The 18,453-nt window shown below is 42.7% G+C and overlaps 1 protein-coding gene across 8 annotated transcripts in view; it reads left to right on the top strand.

The window, feature by feature from the left end:
- The first annotated feature begins 1,401 nt into the window (after nt 1-1,401).
- Nucleotides 1,402-18,453, top strand: part of ulk4 (unc-51 like kinase 4) — a 106,655-nt gene continuing 89,603 nt past the window's right edge. For 3 of the 8 annotated variants that reach the window (XR_003273893.1, XM_026185485.1, XM_026185492.1), the window contains exons 1-17: nt 1,777-2,057; nt 2,159-2,299; nt 2,626-2,725; nt 3,017-3,156; nt 3,250-3,412; nt 3,784-3,885; nt 3,981-4,064; nt 4,235-4,310; nt 4,712-4,831; nt 5,577-5,720; nt 6,413-6,606; nt 7,002-7,071; nt 7,306-7,477; nt 7,692-7,752; nt 7,865-8,049; nt 8,852-8,898; nt 9,311-9,389. Coding sequence is in view for 7 of the 8 variants with exons in the window: in XM_026185485.1 (XP_026041270.1) it covers nt 2,055-2,057; nt 2,159-2,299; nt 2,626-2,725; nt 3,017-3,156; nt 3,250-3,412; nt 3,784-3,885; nt 3,981-4,064; nt 4,235-4,310; nt 4,712-4,831; nt 5,577-5,720; nt 6,413-6,606; nt 7,002-7,071; nt 7,306-7,477; nt 7,692-7,752; nt 7,865-8,049; nt 8,852-8,898; nt 9,311-9,389 (1,881 nt within the window). In the remaining variant the exon portion in view is untranslated. The other 5 variants (XM_026185486.1, XM_026185487.1, XM_026185489.1 and 2 more) reach the window with 5 other exon arrangements.

Here is an 18,453-nt window from a genome sequence, read left to right as displayed (position 1 = left end):
TGGAAGAGAGTCCTGTCTCAGTCAATTATAGATGATGTGAGAGGGCGGGTGTGTGTGTTTAGGGCCCGGATGGCTTGGGGATAGAAGCTTCTCTTGAGTCTCTCTGTCCTTGCTCGGATGATGTGGAACCTTCTACCGGATTGCAGAAGTTGGAACAGTTTGTTGCCAGGATGGGACGGGTCCTTCAGTATCTGCGCTGCTCTAGTCCGGCATCTCCTGGTTTAGGTGTCCTGAAGCGGGGGGAGAGCAATCCTGCAGCAGCGTTCTGCTGTACGGATCACTCTCTGGAGAGCTTTTTGGTCCTTCACACAGCTGTTCCCAAACCACGATGTGATGTTCTGTGAAAATGCTCTCCACAGCGCCTGTATAGAAAATCCTGAGGATCTTTGGAGAGACCCTGAACTTCCTCAGTTGACACAGTCGGGTTACACAGCCGGGTTAAGAAATGTAATGACTGTTGTCTTTACTTGAACTTTGCAATAACAAAAAACTATGGTAAATACATTGAAAGCATCACTGGCTTTTATTTTGTTGAATGAAATATGTTCTCCGGAATTCGTCCCTGGCATTTTTATGTAACCTAGCTAGTTGGGAAGTTTTAAATTTATGCAGATTTCCACCGTTCCCTGCTCTTATATGGAGAGAAATTTGCCGCAAAAGACTGACATACTTCTATCCCTAGCTTATTAAGTTATTCGTAAGCCAGCTTCAAACATTTTTTAAAAACAATTTATTTATTCATTCTCATTTCCAGACAGTTTGATTAGAGTGAGGAAACAAAACCGTTTGGTTAGGTTTAGAAAAACATTTCAGTTTCAATAAAGTCAATCACCTTTTACGAAGCCACAATGGAAAACGTCTCACACGTGACCACATTTCACACAGTTTTAACTTAATTCACCAGTGTCCCCGCTGCCCTGTGGGCTGGCAAACACTGTAAGGCCTTTTGTCTGCCAATATCATTTAATTAATGACGTCATTCTACACTCTCACATGGATTGTGTGTATGCCCGCATTTAGACCCCGAAGACCGGAGTATGACCAGAGTTAGAGTTTACCTCCGGAATATTCAGAAGTACTCTGAAAATTATTTTTATAACACAAATTTAAAACTGAGTTTTATAAATTTCTCTGTTATAGTTTATTATAAAACGCCATTACAGCCACTTTAATTTGGATTCCAAGCGCCCGCTGTCTGTTGTGTTCACTCTAGTATCCTAGCAACGTGGGAATATACCATTTGGAGGTGGATCAGGTTAAAACTAATACAGCGTTTTTCACAAAATCACAGTTTTGCTTATATCTTATTTAAACCGAAACATTTTATTAAATATAATTACTTATCTGTATGCACATATAATGACTATGACGAGAAGATACAGCCTTTATTTCATGCCAACATTTTCACTACCCCCCACTCTTCCATTTGGAACAATGCGACCCATCACTCTTCCGCTCACAAACAGCGGGTCGTTGAAGAGGTAGGTTTCAAGCTACTTTAATGTGAAGTGTAAAAAAATAACAAGCTCAGCATTAATCGCAAATGTTTTTTATGAGCCTGTGTATAGGCGTGTGCAGGTCTCTTATAATTACTTTCACTTCAACTGTTAACTTTTTTTGTTCAAAGAGTGCAAACTACCTGAGCTCCTGAACGTACAACAGACCATGAAGCCCCCGAGGTCAACCGTTATTTTAAAGTTTACGTTAATGCCTCATAACATATATGTTTTTTCACACATAAAGGTTAATTATTTATTTTAAGCATAAAATACACACTTTGTTGTCTTGTCTTTCTGGGTGAATGTTAAGAGTTCGTTATGAAAGTGGTTGACTCTAATGAAGCTGCTGTAGTAAAACAGGTGTTCCGCTAATTAAAGGTAATCAGGCGGATTTTTTTACAGGTGTGGCTCTCCAACAAATATAGTACCCCACCTTTAAATATATATATGTATTTGGATGTTGTTAAAACAGATTTATGACAAGATTCCCAGAGGTCCCATTTATCAAAACGCGTGCAAGAGCAGATAATATTCCATACGTACTGTACAACTTGCATGGTATAGTTTGAATTACTGTAAGGCTTCTGTTTTTCACTGATGGGAAAAAAAAGTTTGAAGTGAATAGATATAAATTAGGCCTTTTTTTTCCTTCTCCACAGCAAATGGAAAACTTCATTCTGTACGAGGAGCTTGGGGCAGGCCACAACTCAGTTGTCTATAAAGGAAGAAGGAAGGGCAATCTCAACTATGTTGCCATCAAATGCACTGACAAAACCAAGAAATCCGAGATTACTAACCATGTAGGACAATGTTTGAACTTAGTAGTACATCTTCTAGTTGTATTAGTTTTATATACCAATAACAGAGTTGTTTTTAACAGTCCAAAGAAGGCTGTGATTAGTATTGATATATCTAACTGTCAATCTATTTTCCGCCTGTTAGGGGATGATCTCCCTTTCTGAGGCCACTGCTCCCAGTACACTAGCATATATACAGTGTGCTTTTCATATTGAATAAGATCATGTGAATGATTAGTGCATGATATTTTTAGGTGGAATTTGGCATTGAGCTTTGCCGTAAAAAGCCTGCTTTATAAAAGTGTTCTGATGATTCACTTTTGTATAAGGTACGCCTCACCCAGGATCTGGATCATCCAAATATAGCCAACTTCTACGAGTGGTATGAGACAAGTAACCACCTGTGGTTGGTGGTGGAGCTTTGTACAGGTCAGTCATTATTCCTGGCAGTTGTTATAAACAGTACCTGAATATCAAAGAATATATTTGATGAGAACCACAACTTATAGCAGCTTAAGGCTTAAATTACTTTAATATTTTAAGTTTTTAATAATAAATGTCCTTTCAGAATGTGTTTTTCCCCATTACTCATATATATTCAGTGTTGGTATAGTCTGTAACCACATTTTTTTTAAGCAGTGCAAGGTGTGTCATTCTTTGTTCTCTTTGTTTTTACCTCATGTGCCAAACTTGCATACAAACATGTGCTGTAAATTTCAGGGGGTTCCATGGAGTCTGTAATTGCCCATGATGGAAGCCTGTCACAAGATGCGGTACGAAGGTTTGGATGGCACTTAGTCAAAGGACTGAAACACATCCATGAGTTAGGAATCATTTTCTCTGACCTGACTCCTGCTAAGGTTTGCACCTGCGTTCATCTCTATGTAAGTGTATAACAGCAATGCTACCATCATATATGAATGTTGTAATATTTCTCTTTCTGTTGCTCATAGATCCTACTTGATGGCAGCGGCATTCTGAAGTTTGGTAACTTCTGTCTGTCTAAGGCAGAGGGAGACACGCTGCAGGATTTCCTTACCTTGTTCTCTGCATCTGAGGAGATAGAGGAAGGAGACAGCAATCAGAACACTGACAACTTAAAGAAAAGATTACAAGGTTAGTAATCATGCTGTTTCTGTATGCTATCATTTGTTGACTGTATAAAACCAGCTGATTAGAGATAAGAGAGGCTCTAAAGATATACAGCTGTTAGTAGCTGCTGTTGATCAGATGGAAATGTAAGCAAGGTCTTAATGTTGCATCCAGTGCTCTGGGTGTGCAACCTTAGGAGAGGTATTTCACTTAAGGCAATGACAAAAACAAGTCTTGTGTAGGGAATGTTGTTTTGAAATCTTGGTGAGATTAAAAAATAGCAGCATAAAAACTTTTTAAAAAATTAAAATATGTTAAGACTATACCATATTGTATACTTTATACTATCTGTTTTTTAAACTACTCTGTGTGCATTTATGTATGTATATTTTCAGGTTCTACAGCTTACAGTGCTCCAGAGGTTTTGGAAGGATCAGAAACTAATATGAAGTCTGATCTCTGGTCTCTTGGTTGTATATTATACTACATGTACACCGGTACTGATATGCAAACAGACTCAAACTAATGAAAATACTAATTCTGGCCTGTAATATGTTATACGGTACTGTTCTATATTGTTTTTGTTTCCCAGGTACACCCCCCTTCTTCTCTGACAACTACACTGAATTGAGAGAGATGATCTTGAATAAGGAACCACCACCTCCCAGGCAGACAGGTGACAAACACTTCCTCGCACACCCACATCATTATATACAGACACAGACTCGCACACAAAGATGTCACATTTCATATAGTGTTTGATATTTAGAAATAAATAGTTTTAACAGATAATTGTTGATTTTATTCTTGTTGTTGTTTGTTTGGTTAATTTTCTTCTTTGTACAGTGGTTTCTGCAGGTTCTCCCTGCCAGGATTTCCAGAGTCTTCTGAAAGGGTTGCTCAACAAAAACCCTGAGAGGAGGTTAAGCTCATACACACACAACAAACACTTACAATTCTGATACAGTTGCTATAGTTTCATCATCTGGATGCTCAAATGCTTCTATAAATCGATGCACATGTTCAGAAGCATTGCTCAGACAGTGGGATTTAATAAATGAGTGATCAGTATGAATGAATGAATGCTCAGTGTGCTGAAAACAAAAAATCACCACACCACTACACCACCTGTCTGAACTGACACAAAGCAGTCTGGGTTCATGGAGTCATGCTAGTTATGCCAAAGTCTGACCTTGCCATCTGTGTGCCTTAGCAGAAATTAAAATTCATTATTCATAATCATTAATTTTTCCAGTATTGCGTTGTCCAGTTTTTGTGAGTCTGTTCCCATTGCTGCTTCAAATTTCTGTTCTTGGCTGATAGGAGAGAACACACATGGTCCTGTTTTGTTGTAGCCCATCTGCCTGGAAGTTGTAAATGTTTTGGATGCTCTTCTGCTCACCCCAGCGTGGTTATCAGAGCTCTTTTCGGCTTTAATGTCAGGTCAGCACACTCTGGCCATTCTCCCGAGACTTTTGTCATTATCAAGGTATTTCTCACGGGGTATTTTTGTTTCTCACTCCAGTTCGACAGAGCTGTGCAGACTGCAGTGAGATCAGTAATTATAGAAATACCCAAACCAACTCGTGTGGCATCAACAGTCATGCCAGAATCATGGTTGGAAATACGGCCTGATCATATTTTTCCCAATTCTAATGACATTAACTGAAGCTTCTGAGTGCTTGCATGATGGATGTTCTATTATTTAACTGTCCTTTTATTTTGCCAATGCATTGCAAGAAGGACTCCCTTTCTAAATTACAAGAACAAATAAACTTGCAGGCCTGTGTAATGGAGCTAAGTCTGACTTGTAGTTTAGTGTAGTTTGATTTTCTACAAAATTACCAAGAAATTACACAGTACTTAAAAATACTTATGCAGTATTTAAAAATACAGTATAATACATACAGTATAATACCAGGAATTTAGGCACTACCTAAATTTTTTTATACATGCTTAAATTTACCTACAGTTTAATTATGTCGCTCTCTCTCTCTTTTTTTTTTTTTTATATAAAAAACTGACTTATTAACCCCTTATTCTTGGGATACTACTTGTAGGTAAATGTAACTACAATGTAATTTCAAATAAAATAATTAAAGTTCCATTTACAGGGGAGTTGCTGTAGTTCCTGGTTGTATTGTAAGGTGTTACTCATAATGCATTTGATTTTTTGATGTATCTTTAGGATGAACTGGCCACAACTGCTGGCTCACCCTTTCTGGAAACAGATTATAAAGGAGGAAGAGGATGCCGAAAAAGGTGAAGAGAAGAATGAAGAAAATGAAGAGGCAGAAAATGTCTGCAAGGAGGTTGTTTCTTGTAGTTTCAGGTAGGTTATGTTTTTTCATTTTTCTAATCTGTTTTGATTTTAAAAGTCCAACATAATTACCAGCATTTATTTTCCTTGTTATTTTTGGCTGTCAGTCGGGATGTGAATCGTGTTTGACAAAGGTTGTTATCAGAGAATTTAGCTAATAAAGAAACAGCTTGCAGAAAGGGTTCTGTATCGCCATTTTCACTCATGTGCTTCAGCATAGACCTTTTCTTGGCATTATCCGATGGAGCTACATACAAGAACACCGATGTTGGATTAAGTTGAATTGATCTTTAAATTTTCTTTTTTTGCCTGCAATATCTGTCTGGATCCATTCAAGAATAGTGCAGATGATAGCTGGGTGCATTCATGAGTAGACTTCATGTGTCCTGCTTTCTGCAGGAAGCACTTTCACTTACACCAACTGACCGAGTAAAACGAGTAGTAAGAACCCGTCTGAACGGAAATACTTCCTTTTTCTCTGTTACACGTTAGAAAGGGTAACTTCAGCCAGTGCTCAGACCTGAAAAAGAAAGAAAATGACCATGAAGTCTTTTTAGTTCTCACTACCTCCACAGACACACAAACACATGTGACCTTTTCCATCCGTGGCAAGCAGCGAGCCTTGCCAACAGCCACTTAGCCCTCAGTCAGCTAGCTTATGGGATGTCTGAGAAACTAATATCATCTCTTACAACAACTGACAGGCCATGTGACAGAAGGACTGACAGCCAAAATTCTGTCAACCACACATCCTCTGGAGCCTTGAGCCAAAGCCAGACCCTGAATAGTGAAGTCGGAAGGGAGAGAAGAAGAGAAGGAGAACCTGACGATGACTCTAAGTTAACTGGGAGTCTGCAAATGTGCCGCACACTGCAGCCCAATAAGTCATTCACACTAGGTAACAGATTCGTCAAAGTCTGTGTGGTTTAGATTAAGCAACAAAATTTAATACTTAGCCACAGTAAGCTACTTAACTTTGAATTTTAATTTTTACTTTAACACTAGTCATTTTTGTATATATGAACATTGTATGTGTGATAGATTCTGTTTTTTACAATATTTATCTTCAAACCATTAATTAATCATTAATCTGGTTTTATATTCCACTGTTTTGCTTTACCATTTTTTTGTACTAGAATTTGTTTGTGTTTGGTTTTGGTTTGTTGTAGGTCTACATTATACTAGTAGTTTCTATTGTGCAGATCTGATTTCTGCTTATTATGATGTAAGGTTCATCTTTCACCATACCACAAATTTATGTGTCTTTAAGTACACACGTGCTTACTTCTCCAGATAATGTTTCAGACCTGAAGCCAAAGAGTGGTTTGGATGAGGACAGCACTGAGGCCATTTTTCTGCTCAGGTATTCTGTACTCACTCTTTCCTAGTTTCCCTTACAGAGTTTTGTTCCTGTTTTCAGTGCACAAGTTTACAGATAAATCATTCCAGAGGAAGAATGTGAATCTCGTGTCTCAAAAGTGATATGTAAGCTTTGGATTTACTCTTACAGTAGGAACACACCTAGAACGAGTGGTACTCAGATGTCTATAGTAAACCATACATTGCTCTCCATACTCTTCTCTTCCTGTTCTTGTAGCTCCCGTGCCAACTCAATCAGAAACTGCAGTTCATCTGACTGTCCAAATCAGAACATTGCACCTCAGGTTACTCTCACTACCAGTAACTGTACTGACACTACACCCTGTGTGAAGGATCTTCTCCACACTGAATTTGATCTCACTGTCACCCCAGTCCTCGACAACCCCAAGGTAAAGGCGTGTAATTATATGATATGATGGCTGTTTCATATTTCTTTTTTTAATTCATTAAAATACATCTGTCAAACCTCTGTTAGTCTTTAAGTCTTCTTAGTGGGAAACTTTCTTGCTCCTTCTTACATAAGAATAAGACATTTATTAACAACCTTTACTAGCAATGTAGAAAAAATGGCTACAATTGACTATTTTGAGCTCTGTTTAACAGATTTTGAAGAACACACCTGGGCGATATGATCCTAAAACCCTATGTGTACCTGCATATTCAGGTATGTTTTTTGAGCTGGCACAAAGTCAGTTTAGTGTCCTGAAAAAAAGCAAAAAAGTATCTCAGTGTATTGTCCCTGGTTTTTATCTTGAATCCTCTCTATTTTCCTGCAGGTGAGAAGCTACAGTCTCTGAGTGATGAAGAGTGGACTGTCTTTCTATCACAGCTTTGTTCATCCATTGAAGAACAGAGCCACTCCACTTCCACGGCCACTCGATCCAAACTCAACCTCCTGTGCTACCTCGGCTGTGTGGTTGGACATACAGTTATCGCTAACAGGCTGATTAACTCAAGACTGGTAGGAAAACATATTTGTTTTAGACTCCTGTTGAAATATGATCTGCTGGGTGGGTTTCTTGAGAACAGTTGCATAACTGTGCAGCTTAATAGAATGTATTTAATATCTCAACCCTACATGACAGCAAGGGATCCTTAGTGTTAGCTGAGGAAGATTATAGTTGGAAATCTTTCCACTGGCATGTCTACAATTGAATATTTATAATGAGCTATTGTTTTCCAGTTTGTTCATTTTCTACTGACCTTGTGCTGTCTTTTTTTGTCTGTTTGTTTGCCCTGTCAACAGAGAACTTCAGTAAGAGGATGTAGGTGTGTGGGTCATGCTTTTGCTCCCAGCTAGTCATTAGTCAAGTGGGAGTCATTAGTACCGCACAAGGATGCAGTTTCATAGAATTATTCAGGGCTCAAATAAAGATACCTCTTTCAATCTGATTTTGGGCACAGAGTTCCTGAAAAAAATGTAAGATTAAGATTAACAAAAGCACAGGAAAATTATATTTAGAATGTTTTTTATTTATGGTATTATTACTGATATAACCATACTTTTTCTATCTGTAATTAAATAAAGTAATGATAATTGTTTTTTATACGGCTCATCTTTTCCACCCAACAATTTGAATTTGAAAAAAGTTAATTTCTTTTTACTAAAACACCGAACACTCTCATTAACAATCCTTTTAGAAGTCACAATGAACTTAGATTCCATGCTTTGTGGCAATATATCATCATTTTCTACATATTTACATTGTTTGCTATCCTTTTCCTTCTTTCTGTCACTCTAATTTCCTCAATTCTTCATTCAGCTTCTAGTTTTGGTCCACCTGTTGCGACAAGCTCCTAACTGGGACATGTAAGTATACAATGTATGTTTGTTCTATAAACAGGGGACACTGTAACATTGCTTTTTTTTAAAGTGCTAATTTCTGATGTGGCAAAACATTATGATTAAAGAAAAGCTACTGAATAATTAGAAGAAGCACGATTCTACATCCTCTCCCAATTGCTTTTTTTTAACATTGTTTTATGAACTGCAGTTCCTATGATTATATCTAGAGTGGTTAAGCATGCTCTAAGAAATTTGATGTTTATACATTTTCTTTGCTTTATGTTGTGTTTTTCTTCTAAGGATGCTGGAAAACTTAAACACCATGACCAGTTTTATAAAATCAGTAACTGAAAATGTTTTTAAAAAATCCCGAGATGATATCCAAGCTGAAAATTCACAATTAACATAATAAATAAAAATGAAAAATGCCTTGCAGACGGAGCAAGGTTCTCAGAGTGATGGGACTACTGGCTCTGCACTGTAGTGACCTTGGATTGGACAGTCCTGTTTCTGAGGTCAGGAATATACACACATACTAAATAGAGTTATGCTTATTTCCTTTAGATTTTTTTATTTCCATGTATTCATTTATTTATTTACTTAGGGAGAACAGCTACTGCTCATTTGCTCATTTTTTTTTTAACCTTAACCTAACACAATTTTCAAATGTTAGTATAAAATTTATACTAGGGCTCCTAGCTAATTGTCACAATTGTGTAGGTGTGCCAACACAGATTTAAAACCCCAAGACATTATCAATGCAATTAAATAGATATTTTATTTATGGAATTTTATTTATTTATTATGTATTAGAAATAAAAGTGTAACACTGGCAACTATAGAAAGAGCAAAACAGTCATTTTATTTCAGACAAGTTATTTAATGCGCTGAGTAACCAAAAAATTGAGAAGTCCTGTTTTCTTCAAAATGTTTCATGATCCTCAGACCTGCAGTACAAATTTACACCACAATGTGGCAGTAAATACCAGAAAGAGCACATTTATTGATGTAAAAATGTAAATTTATCCACAACAAAATACATAAAGGTTGATTTAGCATGTCTTGCTTAATTTTATTGTGCATGTGGCCATAATTAGTACTTTTGTTTAGAGGCATGCAAACAATAATAAAAGCTTTTAGCTGAGGAAGGAGGAAAAAAACTGTCCTGAAACAAGATGTAGAAATACTTTATAGTACCAGTATTTACCAGCTGGCGGCGTTAAAAAGCTACAAGACAACCATAGCCTGTGTACAGTAAATAGGAACTTTAGAGATATCTTGCGCTCTCTTGCTTCTGCTCACTCTCGCTCTCTCTCTCTCTCTCTCCCTCTCTCTCTCTCACTTTTGCTCTCATCAGTTCAGTTAAATTCAGAGTGGCTATATTGGCACGGTGCTTCTGAAAAAAATATTGCCAAAATAATTTGAGTGTACACAATAATAGTGGTATAAATATTTATACAATTTATTTAATCAAGTATAACGATTAATATATAACTGTTATGTATCAGTCTATGATATATCATTTTCATGTTTGTGTCTGGATGAATCCATGTAATGTGTGTGTTTTGGTCATTCAGGGACCCTTGGGTGTGCCTCGCTCCTCGCCAAAGGAGTGTATATATAATATAAAGAGTTGAAGTACTTACTGTAAACATTGCTGTTTCATTAAACATTAGAAATTGTAGGAGGATGTGTATCTCTGACCACTCAACTCCACTCTACACAAAGAGTGACCACTAATGTACTTAGTTAAGATTGTTATTGGTGTGCTTCTAACCGTGGAGTAGATATTCTGCCATAATTTCTTTTGAAATTGGCCAGCTCTACTTCGACTTTTTTTCTTTTCTTTCTAATGTTTGAAAATGGTTTCTTGACATAATTTGGGGAACTGATTGGTGCTTGGAAAGCAGTGTTGTTGTGATAATAGCCAGAAAATGTCTGAGAGGGAGCAGTTAATCTCAGCCCCAGCTCACACAAGGGACTCTTTTCTGGGCTCATCTTTTAGTTTTGGAGGGCTTTGGACTAGAGGGTGTCTGAGGGCTAGATTTGAGGTGATTAATAAATTTGAGTGTTCAATTTTTAATTTTAATTTTCCATGGATGTCTGCCTCATTCTGCTCTGCATCCATTTGTGGCTGTTTTTCTGTGTACATGTGCAGTAAAGTGCATCTGCAGGACTATACATGTAAAGAATTCAGTTTTTTCGCATAATTACTGTGGTGACTCAGTGGAGCCTTTACTTTACTGTCTTACAACAAAAATTGACTGGTTAACACTTTAGCTGAAATTTGGAACTCAAATGAGGAATCAAATTTGCTTTTAATTGCATTTACAGCTTAAGCTTTTTTCTTTTAGTGTATTTACTGCCACGTTGAAACTCCCTGATGCTGTAATGCTCATACCAAAACAGACTTCCCTCTAGTCACTAAGAGACTGGAATCATTGATTCTAAAAAATAAATACTTAATTTTCAGCCATGGCAATCACTTTTCATCAAGTTAAAAGGTTTGGTTTGTCAAAGTGAAATGAGCATATGTACAGTGGGGCAAAAAAGTATTTAGTCAGCCACCGATTGTGCAAGTTCCCCCACCTAAAATGATGACAGAGGTCAGTAATTTGCACCAGAGGTACACTTCAACTGTGAGAGACAGAATGTGAAAAAAAAATCCATGAATCCACATAGTAGGATTTGTAAAGAATTTATTCGTAAATCAGGGTGGAAAATAAGTATTTGGTCAATAACAAAAATACAACTCAATACTTTGTAATGTAACCCAACCAGTGCAGGGGCCTCCCTACACCCCGGACTCTGCGTTGTGTTAGTTTGTGTTGGATTGGGGTGCACCGCAGAGAGACCAGTCGGACACAGGCGCTCGATTTGTGGCTCGGACCGTGCCGTTTATTCGGAAGCAGGGGCAAACACCACTCCAACTCTGCTGCTGGCCCTTTTTGAATCACAGCAAACACTCCGTGACTATCAACATTGCAAAATACAACAACACATATACACAGAATACACATTAAGTAACAATAACCGTGCCTTCTACAACATTCCACGGTCTCGGCGATGAATACAACACAAAACTGATGCAGTTCGCCACTGGCAGTGCTTACCTTTTTGAATCACAGCAAACACTGAACCAAGATGGCGCCCGCGCGAACAAGAAATCTGAAGTACGGTGTCCTGCAGAGGACAAATGGTCAAAATTGCTAAATTTTACAGCATATATGCAGCTCAACAGCGACACCTTGTGACTTATTCCAGTCACTACCTTACATCCGCCCCTCCTTTAAGTGATGGCGTCCCAGTCATCAAACAAAACAAAATAAAACAGAACAGTCTCACTATGTATACAAGAATAACGGTGGTGGAAGATGTGCAGTGTAATGCGAAAATGTCTGTGTTTCCTGCAGCCCTTCTTGCTTTGGCCCTCTGCCACAGCTTCCATCCCCTTTCTATCTTCTCCTGATCCTCCCCTGGTTCGTTAACTCTCGACCCATAAGTCAGTCTCTTAGGGGGATGCCGACTCCTTGGCAAGTTCCTCCTTGGTTCACTTGGTCTGGGAGGTGAGTGGGTGACCCTGACAGTTTCATTCCCCCTCCAATCTTCACTCTCTTGTCCTGTCCCTGTGTCCCTTTCCTCTGGTCCCTTGGGGGCAAGTGATCCATTTGCTGCTTCAGGTGAAACTCCTTCCACACCTCCTTCCAGGCTATCAGCCTCCCCGTCTTCGATCATGTCCGACTCTTCATCCTGTCTGATTACTTCACCAGCCTGCTCTCCACTGTCCTCAATCCCTCCTCCATGAACCTCCTCCACGTCAAGCTCCATTTCCTCTCTTGCCTCCTCTCCCACCTGCTCCACGGGAAGAAACATACACTGCGTGAGTAGGTTGCGGTGGACCACTCTCTCTGTATCACCATTTTCCGATCGCACCACATACACCGGCATGTCTGGCTGTTTCTTCACCACAATGTATGGACGTGACTCCCACTTGTCTCCTAGTTTGCTTCGCCCCTCCACATGACACACTTTAACCAGGACTCTGTCACCCGGGCTGAAGCTTTGACTCTTTGCTTGTCGGTCATAGTATCTTTTCTGGTGACCCTTAGCCTGGCGAGAGGCCTGATTAGCCTGTGCATAAGCCTGTGACAAGCAGTCATGCAGGGTCTGGACATAATCGCTATATCCCCCCGACCCATTAGTGGTTGACAGCCCAAAGACCAAGTCGACAGGGAGCCGTGGATGCCTGCCAAACATCAGGTAGTATGGTGTGTACCCTGTCGAATCATGGCGGGTGCAGTTGTAGGCGTGTGTCATTGCATCCACATATTCGTGCCACCGGGGTTTCAGGTGAGGTTCTAGCGTCCCCAGCATGTTCATGAGGGTGCGGTTAAACCGTTCAGTTGTCCCGTTGCCCTGTGGGTGATAGGGCGTGGTGTGGGTCTTAGTGATGCCGGTGCATTTACACAGCTCCTTCACCACAGCACTTTCAAAATTGCGCCCTTGGTCTGCATGCAGTTTTGCTGGGAAGCCAAACCGACAGAAAAAGTTTCTATACAGCACCCTAGCCACTGTGCTGGCTTTTTGGTCTTTAGTGGGGTATGCTTGCGCATAGCGTGAGAAATGGTCAGTGACCACGAGGACATTTTCGATACCACCTTTTGATTTCTCAAGAGTCAAAAAATCCACACAAACTAGCTCCAAGGGGGCACTGCTGTGGATACTGACCAGGGGGGCCCTGACCCCTGCGGTTGGAGTTTTCCTAAGGCAGCACCTCTCACATTGTTCGCACCAAGCCTTGATTTCCTGGAACATCCGTGGCCAATAAAACCTCTCCCTTATCATGTGCAATGTCCTCTCAAAACCAAGGTGGCCTGAGTCATCGTGGAGAGCAGTCTTCACTGATATATGCAAATCCTCTGGTAGCACCAATTGCTCAATTACTCCCCTTTGGCTGTCTTGGACGCAGCGGTACAGGATGCCATCCCTTACCGCTAACCTTCTCCACTCCTTTAAGAGAAGGCGCACGTGCCCTTCAGCACTCATTCGCTCGCTGCGGCTCGGCTTCTGGTTCATACTCTTATAGTGCAAGACGGGGCCAATAACAAGGTCTTTTTTCTGCCCTGCACGGAGCTCCTGTTTGGTCATGGTGGGCAGGGATTCCATCCCCACATCCCTGTAAGGCTCAGTGGATGTAGGTGGCCCGAGTTCCAGTTCCTCCCCTGTAGGCGTGCCATGGCCAGTGAGGCTTTGAGTATCCTGGGTAGCCTGTGTCACACCATGCCCCTGTTCGTCGACACCCACCCACTGAGGGCATGTCTGTAGGATGTGCATGACCTCCTGGTTAGACATGCGAGAGAGGGCGTCAGCGTTTGTGTTGCTCTGTCCCCTCCGATACTGGACATCGAAATCGAAAGCAGCCAGCCTAGACACCCACCGCTGGCCTGTGGCATCCAGCTTCGCTGATGACATAACATACTTGAGAGGGTTGTTGTCTGTCTGGACAGAGAATCTGCGCCCATAGAGGTGGTCGTAGAATTTGTCGGTGACCGCCCATTTAAGAGCAAGGAACTCGAGTTTGTGTGCAGGATACCTTGTCTCTGCTGGGCTCAAACCTCTACTGGCGAAGGCTATGACCCTCTCAGCTCCACCTTGGATCTGAGCTAGAACGGCGCCCAGACCCTCCCCTGAGGCGTCCGTCTGCAGAACGAAGGGCAAGCTATAGTCAGGATATCCCAGCACTGGAGCGCTTGTCAGCCTTTCTTTTAGGGTCTTAAATGCCTTCTCGTATTCATCTGTCCACAAAAAGGGTGGGTCGGTAGCCAGACTTTTCTTTCCAACACTTCTTTGCGATTTGTGGGCCTCACCCAGTTTTTCACCTTGCTGATCTTCTCTGGGTCTGTCCGGATCCCCTCAGCAGACACTAAGTGACCCAAATACTGAACCTCCTTTCTCACTAGGTGGCATTTAGAAGGCTTTAACTTCAAGCCATGCTCCCGAAGCCGATCGAACACCAGCTGCAGTCTTTCCAGATGCTCATCAAAGGTTTTGGAGAATATGATGAGATCATCAAGATAGATTAGGAGGTGGGTGAAGTTCAAGTCGCCAAAGCAGCAGGTCATGAGTCTCTGAAAGGTGGAGGGAGCATTCTGCAGTCCAAAGGGCATACGATTTGCTTCAAACAGCCCCATAGGGGTGCTGAATGCCGTCTTGTGTTTGTCATGCTCCGCCACCTCCACCTGCCAATAACCAGAAGTGAGGTCAAGGGTGGAGAAGTATCTTGCCTGCCCTAGAGCCTCCAGGGCTTCCTCTATTCTGGGGAGAGGGAAAGCATCTCCTGGGCCTGATAACTCCTGCTACCTCCATTTCTGTCAGCAACCTTCTCACATCCTGCCACTGTGATGGGGGGATCTTACGGTAAGGCAGTCGAAATGGCTTAGAGTCGACCAGAGGGATTTCATGTTGCACAGTCTTTGTATGGCCATAATCCAGGGGGTGCTGTGAGAACACACCCATGTTCCTTTCCACAAGCTCTTTAAGAAGGGAACGCTGGTGCTCGTTTTCGACATCTGCTCCACTTAAATCCACTTCCTGGCTTGCCACAACGTGGTCCATACCCAGGCATGCTTCTCTGCCTCCGCTAATGTGATGGCTGCCCCGCACCCTGTCTGAAAAGTCCACAATACTTTCCACCAGAGATGTCCTGGCCAGATGCGTGTGAGGCTTGATAGTGATAGCATGCTGGGAGAGGTTCATCACTCTTACCGGGGCACATCCTTTCTTTACATCAGCAAGAACTCTGGCGACCAGGATGTCTTGGCTGAGCCGCAGGGAGGGGTGGCCTTCAATTAGGGCTGTATAAGTCTTTCTTTGTGGTCCAGCTTTTATTTTGCACATTAAATCCATCTCTTTCCCTGCTTGAATGTGCACCTTGCGACCAGTATAAACAACAGGGCCCACTGTGTCATCCATATCACACTGGTCAGTGCTCTCAATCTCTAGCAGGGAGGCGTGCCACTCCGGATGAGTCTCCTTGACCTGGAGGAGGAACTGCTGGCCGTAGGTTGCCTGGAGGTGACTTCTGGAGGCACGGAGGACATTAGTTCCCACAAGCAGAGGAACAGAGGAGCGGTACTCTGTGTTAGTGACAACAAAAGCAGGCACACCCTTAAACTCTCTCCCCAACAATTTTAGGTTGATGCGTAGCACACCATGGTAGGTGACACTCTGGCCCCCTGCACCTTCTATGGGTATCTTAGAAGGCTGCAGTTTTTGTTTATGGAGGGTGGGGTGGCTGCGCCAGTACTGATGCGTAATACTGGTTATCTGGGAGCCAGAGTCGATGAGTGCCCTGCACTTCATTCCGTTGACTTCCACCTCCCCCTCATTCCTGGGACCAACTAGGGGAGTGCTCTCTCCTCCGTCACCTTTGTTCACCTGCAGTGTGGGGACTTGCTGCTCGCCCATGGTTGCCCCGGCGACCATGGGCTTTATCTGTTTAAAGGCTGAGCTGAGTAAGTGTTTCCCTCCATGGGGGTCACAGGCTGAGGATCGTGTGCCCACGTCTGTTCAGGCCCCGGGAGCACTGCTCTGCAAACCCGGGCTATATGTCCTTGCTTCCCACACCGGTAGCATGTGACCACTGACATTGGGGTTGTAGCCCCAGGTGGTGGTCGGACTCTCAGTGGAGTGGCAGAGGATGGAGCATAAATTCTCGATTCAAGGTGGGTCAACTTGGCCATCTGCTCCTCCTGGCTCAATGCTAATTTCTTGACCATCTCTGCTAGCTCTGACCACTCTGAGGAATGTTTAGCCTTTTCTGCCTTCACATTCACACTACACTCTGATGCCACTTGTACCTGGGCATAAGTTTTCTTTGATTTGTTTTGAGGCTGGAATCTCTTTGTTTCTTTTGCTAAATTTCGGAGCTCAGCCTGCAGCTCACGGAAACTCAAAAGCCGGGGCTTCATTGGCGAGATCCTCGCATACACATCCTCATCATTAATCCCCCGTATGAACTGCCGGGTGAGTTTACTGTCACGGTCAGGAAAAGGCTTGCCTCCTCTTTGGTTTTCTTCCACAGCTCGCAGTGTTGCCTCCAGTGCTATAGCATATGAACAGGCAGACTCCCCAGACCTCTGAACACGCTCATAGAAGTCCGCTAGTAGATCTGAGGAGCTCTGTGTGTCGCCGTACTCTGCTCTCAGTTCTTCGAATGCCCTTTCAGGTGTTTGGTCATGGAGAGGTAGATTCAGGACCAGCTTTCGGGCTTCACCAGTTAGGTGACGCACCACCGTGGAAAAGCGGAGGTGAATGGGGAGCTCTATTGCCTCAAGAAGATACTGCATGTCACGAATCCAGTCCTCTACATGCACCTTGCTGTCAGCACTGCCAGTGAAGACTTGGACATTTTTCACTTGATGAGTCTGTATAAAACCACCGTAGGCAGCTAATGGGGGGTTAGCGTTGGCTGCAGCCCGGCCCGGAGCGCTTAAAGATGTATGCACCTGCTGGGGGGGTATGCCAGGGTGTCCACTAACTTGGGGGTCTAAAGCAGAGGTTGGTACGTGCATTGAGGCATGGGTGCCGGGTGGGGCTATAAAACCTCCATGGGTCATATTCACGATAGGGGGCATGACAGTGTTGGGGCTTATAGCAGATGAGTGGAGGGGGGCTCGAGAGTCGTGGACAGCAGCTAGTGGCATGTGGGGCAAACGGGGTGTCAGCCCATGCTTTGAACTTTCAAGGGTCTGCTCGGCTGCAGAGGGATTATTCATTATGCCCACTCCCTGCACTGTTAGGGGGCTTGGCATGGCGGCTTGGGGGGCAGGTGTGGAATACAGATGGCTGGTGTATGCTTGGGGGCTGAATGAAACGGTCATCGTTGGGTAAGGAGTGTTAAGTGATTGGTTCAGGGTGGGATGCTGGGTACTATGCACCGCTGGGTAGTTGGGATATGAGGCAACATGGGGTGCCGGTGTAGCAGTGGGCCCATGGACACTGGCCTGAGGGGAAAAAGCAGGGGGCATAGTTATCTGTACATCTGGCCGAAACACTGGAGGGGCTGTAGTTAGAGGGCTGTGGTTGGACTGGCTTGTCTGGTTGGTTGGCACTGACCTTGGGCGAATTTCAGATAGGTGTGAGGGCACCTGCATTTGGCCTCCATAGGGTGGCAGTGGTGGGGCATGAGCTGGAGCCACGCCAAGATCAGTCTGGGGTGAAAGCATGGTTGGTGGTGGGGTCTGTTGTGTGCCCAGCCCAGAGTCGGTGAGGTCCCTGATTGGGGTGTGATACTGTAACCGCTGGCCAGTGAAGCTGGGGAACTGGGTGACCAGCTTCGACTTCACTGATGACTGTTGGTCCACTGTACTGGCGCTAGCTGTAGCCCCTTCATTCAAAAGGTGAGGCTGTGCCCTCTTTGGAGTGTCTGCAAAGTCTCTCAACATTTTCACTGTCCTGTATCTCTAATTTAGCTGCACCAGAAAATGTGTGTGGGCTACTTGTAGTATGCTTAACTGTGAGTAAGTACAATATATTTCTAGTAAAATAGAACACAACACAGATGTATGACAACTATCA

The sequence above is a fragment of the Astatotilapia calliptera genome, chromosome 11 (genome assembly GCF_900246225.1).
Source record: "Astatotilapia calliptera chromosome 11, fAstCal1.2, whole genome shotgun sequence".
In the NCBI taxonomy this organism is placed as follows: Eukaryota; Metazoa; Chordata; class Actinopteri; order Cichliformes; family Cichlidae; genus Astatotilapia; species Astatotilapia calliptera.
This window is presented reverse-complemented; position numbering and strand designations above follow the sequence as displayed.